This window comes from Sipha flava, unplaced genomic scaffold, assembly GCF_003268045.1.
Source record: "Sipha flava isolate LNK unplaced genomic scaffold, YSA_version1 110_pilon_pilon, whole genome shotgun sequence".
NCBI classification, from domain to species: domain Eukaryota; kingdom Metazoa; phylum Arthropoda; class Insecta; order Hemiptera; family Aphididae; genus Sipha; species Sipha flava.
The window spans coordinates 286662-290881 of NW_020271727.1; the positions used below are offsets into that span (position 1 = coordinate 286662).

Genomic DNA, 4220 nt, shown 5'->3' on the forward strand with positions numbered 1-4220 from the left:
ATTAAAATTTAAAATAATTATTATTATTAAAAAAATTATAAAAAAATTTGTTATTTGTCGTATATGTTGTTAGGTTAAATTGTATGTGTATTGTATGTTAAAAGGTATGTATTAAATTATATGTGTTTAGGTTAAATAGTACAAATAATTACAAAAAATAACAGATACTTTATATTCACACTCAGTCTAATTCAATAAAAAAATCGTTGTAATAAAATAATATAAAATATTTGAATAGATATCGAAAAAAATTTAAATTTTAAAGCCCTGATACCTATTTCCAATTATGGTTAAATACTTATGTAAGTTTTCTGGTGTTTTATTTTTTAGATATTGTTCGTGTTGTTTACTCACAAATTCGATTATTTTTAGTTCTTCCTTTGATTTTGGCTTGATTTTTCCTTTGGAAATGGTTGATAATTTAGTGACGGTTTCTGCTTGAGTTTCCATAAGCGTACTTGTAACAACAGATGTTGGAGGATGAGCACTAGTAAACTGGGTGTTATATGTTCTATGGAAACTTTCAGCCCCGTTTGTAGTTCTGAAATATATGAATATAGTAAACAATATTTTTTTTTGACTTATTAGTAAATATATACCTAGGATTTAGTGATGGCGTTTCAGCCCAAAAAATAGGTGGAAATAAACAACCAGGTACAACATACGTCTCCAAATCATAGTCAGAAAATAATTGTCCATCTGTAGTATTTGGACACGTACTTATAAGCTCTACAAAATCATCCTCCACGTCATCTGGAGCGATGAAAGAAAGTCCAAAAAATGATTTAAGCCATAATTGTAAATCATTCTTTTGATCGTTGTATGCCATTCTTAAATTTGTATTGCCATTAATCTGAAAATTGATTTTGATTAATTATTTCTAAAAATATTCATATTGATTCAACTTACTTTGCGCCATCAAGCTTGTCCTAAGTGAAAACGGTATGTTTTAATTTTGACATCCGGAAAAACTTCTTTTGTTGCTTGAATAGCACCAATTTCAAAGTCAATGTGTAATATTTCAATTTTAAAAAGTAGTGATTGCTTTTCACATATATTAATTAAATATTTCCATACATTTATGTTTGCGTTTTTAAATTTATCCTTTAAAAAAAAGTATACCAAAGGTACGTAAACATCGTTTTTATAGCCATGAATGGTGTATAATTGCAAAAAAAATTTTGGAGCATAGTCGAATGTTCCGTCCGAAAATATATCTGTGCAACTTGACAAACATTGAAGATTCTCTTCAGTTATTAAGCAAATAAAAGTGCAATCATCGGGTAAATGTATAAATTTTTTCCCTCTAAACATTAAAAAATCTTCATTTTGTAATTCGTTCAGTTGCGTAATGGCATTTTCTAAAGATGAAGGTTAAGGAGGAAAGTTTTTTCTTCGTTGAATATACATAGCCTTTCTAACTGATTTTATATCATTATACTCTAACTCGGTTATCACGCTATTTATAAGTTGACTCCTAATTATTTTTATTGGCCGGGTAGCTATGGAACTTGTAGCTTTACGTTTACAGTTTTCCCTTAGAACTTGTCTTTCGATTTTTTGAGTAGAATCTACAAGGTGGTTATGCTCACCAGCAATTTCTATCATTATTTTATTGTCACTTGTCATTAAGACTGTACAAATACACTGTTTTTTACAGCACTTCCATCTGTTATTTCCATCTGCCCGCTGTCTGATGTGTCGAAATTTGTGTTTCTTCACCACTAACAAATCACTCCCCCTTTCTGAACTTATTATGAAAATTTTATTTTCCATTTTAAAAAATTAATTATAAATTGTTAACAATGCGAAAAATATACGTTGACAGGTAAAACATGAACACGAACACAACTGACATTTCAGTAAATACGTATAGACATACAATGCGAGATCATAGTTTAGGTATATTTGTACATGTGAGGGAATTTACAATAAAGATAAAAGTATGATCTAAAATAAAATTATCTACTTCTTAGTGATTGAAAGTTTGTCTGGTATCGGCGGTATTAAGTAATAAATAACGTACGGATCACCACAATCGGAATCTAATCGGATATTTACCATGCACCTATAATCTGTATATTTGGCAACGTTGCTTAGAAGCAAAAATAATTTAGCACGCGCAATCGTACACCTAAAAAGATACCGTTGATAAGGACCGCGCGCAATCGTATTGCAGCCATTTAAAAAACTACAATTTATAGTTAAGTAAATATTTTTAAACCAACTCAATATAAATACTATACTATTGTAACAATTAATATTTAGTTTTGTATTGTTGATAATATTTAGAAGTAAGTTATTCGCGATAAAAAAAAAAATAACGTGTAGTTATTTATTATTTATAACGTATAGTTATTACTGTGTAACAGAATACATATATAAATATTATAGTCTACCTGCGCGTGAGGGCCACAAATCTCTTATCATCATACTTGTTGTAACTCATTCATTATCATTTCATCATTGCACATTCATATTTTAATTGATTAGTATATAATACATAAAAATACATCATTAAAATCAACCTAATCTAACCTAACCAAAACACTTAAGTTTAACCGAATAGAAGGAAAATCATGAGCCTTTTTATTTTCTCAAATTATAAAGAAAACTATGTACTAACAAGACATTATTAATTACGAAAATCAAAAAAAAAAAGTATCTTGGATTCTGTTGTACTGTAAAAAATACGTTAAAAACTTGAAAAAATAATGTAAATGTTATTTTCATTTTTTTCAATATCAATAATAAATATAGAAATTAAATTCACACTATATACCCCCAATGCATATTTTTTTCTATTCACTCAACAAACAAAATATTTTAATGTATCGTTGTGAAATAAATTAGTTAAAAGATGTTCTAATACTGATTATAATTGGAAAAAAATAAATTAAAATAGTTTTCTATCGGTCCCTATAAAATTATGAAAAAATAACATTAAGATAATAGTAGACAATTAAAACAACGTAATTTGTGTGCATGAGTGTGTAGAAAAGGCTCCTTTTCTACCTTTGAATCTTGCATCACGTGTGCAACTGAATATTTTCATGCAGAATCGACGATCGGTTGTGTTCAATAGAACGCCCAGATCTAAGTTAACGTACCGTTAGGACTAGAGAAGCAGACACTAGGTCAAGATTTAAGAATATACCAAAATTTAAATGTTTCAGAGGACAAATAAATAAAAAAAAAATCTTATTTGATTGATGGCGCCGTTACTACACACTGATGAAAAATACTACTTTGAACATCAGAGATGACAATTAACATGGAAAATGAGATAGAATAATAAATGATTTATTTGCATCGAAGTAATGGAAAATAAGTCGTTTATTTTATCACATTTGATATTTTGCCTTAAATATGATTTAAAATATAAAATTCATTTTAATGAGGGTAAATGACGGTGATGTATTATATAGTTTATAGTAAACTTGTATTTAGAAAATAAAATACTTTTTATTAAAATATAATGAACAGTTTTGGTACTTTATTCTTAATAATAATTATTAGAGATGACCCGTCTTGAACATGTGTTCTAATATATAATAATAACGAATTTTTAGTATACCAAATTATATCAAACCGTTTATGACACAATCCAAGTTTTTGAATTTAGAAAATGTTTAAATACCGTTTTAGTACGTAGTTTTCTGTTCAGTTGCGTTCTGTACATCAAGACATAGTAATACAAATTATAACTTTTTAAATTAATCAAAAAATTTTACCATTTCTTAAAACTTTATTTATTTAATTTATATAAACTTAAGCTTAAAAATATAATTATAGAAATTTGAATAAGAAATTTCAATTGTCACCATTCTAGGTATTATTTACTACAGTTAATTTGGATTATATTAATTTTGACAATTTTAATAATTTTTAATAATATTAAATACAGTTGTATAAAACATCAAATATGCTCATGAGTTTTTTCACTCAAATTTAACCTGCATTACGGAAATTAGCGTTCAGTATTATTTAAGAGTATAATTTATCATATTTGATCTTATAAAAGTAATTGTGTTAAAACTAATTTAATACTGGTCATGCTATATAAAAACATGGAACATATAATATTAAGTGTAAATTAATGGTTTATTTTGATTTTTTTAAAATATTGAAACCAACAGGTAATAACAATTTCAATATTTAAATACAACTGAGATACTTTTTAAAGTTCCGAACTCATTTTTCACCTATATCACAATTAT

The 4220-nt window shown here is 26.7% G+C and overlaps 1 protein-coding gene across 1 annotated transcript; it reads right to left on the reverse strand.

Moving 5' to 3' along the window:
- Nucleotides 1–252: 252 nt before the first annotated feature.
- LOC112688406 lies at nucleotides 253–829 on the reverse strand. Its single transcript, XM_025561575.1, has 2 exons — nucleotides 600–829; nucleotides 253–541 (listed from the first exon to the last, which is right to left on the reverse strand). The coding sequence occupies exons 1-2, from the start codon at nucleotides 827–829 to the stop codon at nucleotides 253–255; spliced, it is 519 nt and encodes a 172-aa protein (XP_025417360.1).
- Between the last annotated feature and the right edge of the window lie 3391 nt (nucleotides 830–4220).

Coding starts and splice junctions, on each gene's coding strand:
- LOC112688406 (XM_025561575.1), bottom strand. CDS start 829: ATGGCATACAACGATCAAAAGAATGATTTACAATTATGGCTTAAATCA. Junction 542..599: donor ACGCCATCACTAAATCCTAG/GTATATATTTAC, acceptor CATATATTTCAG/AACTACAAACGGGGCTGAAA.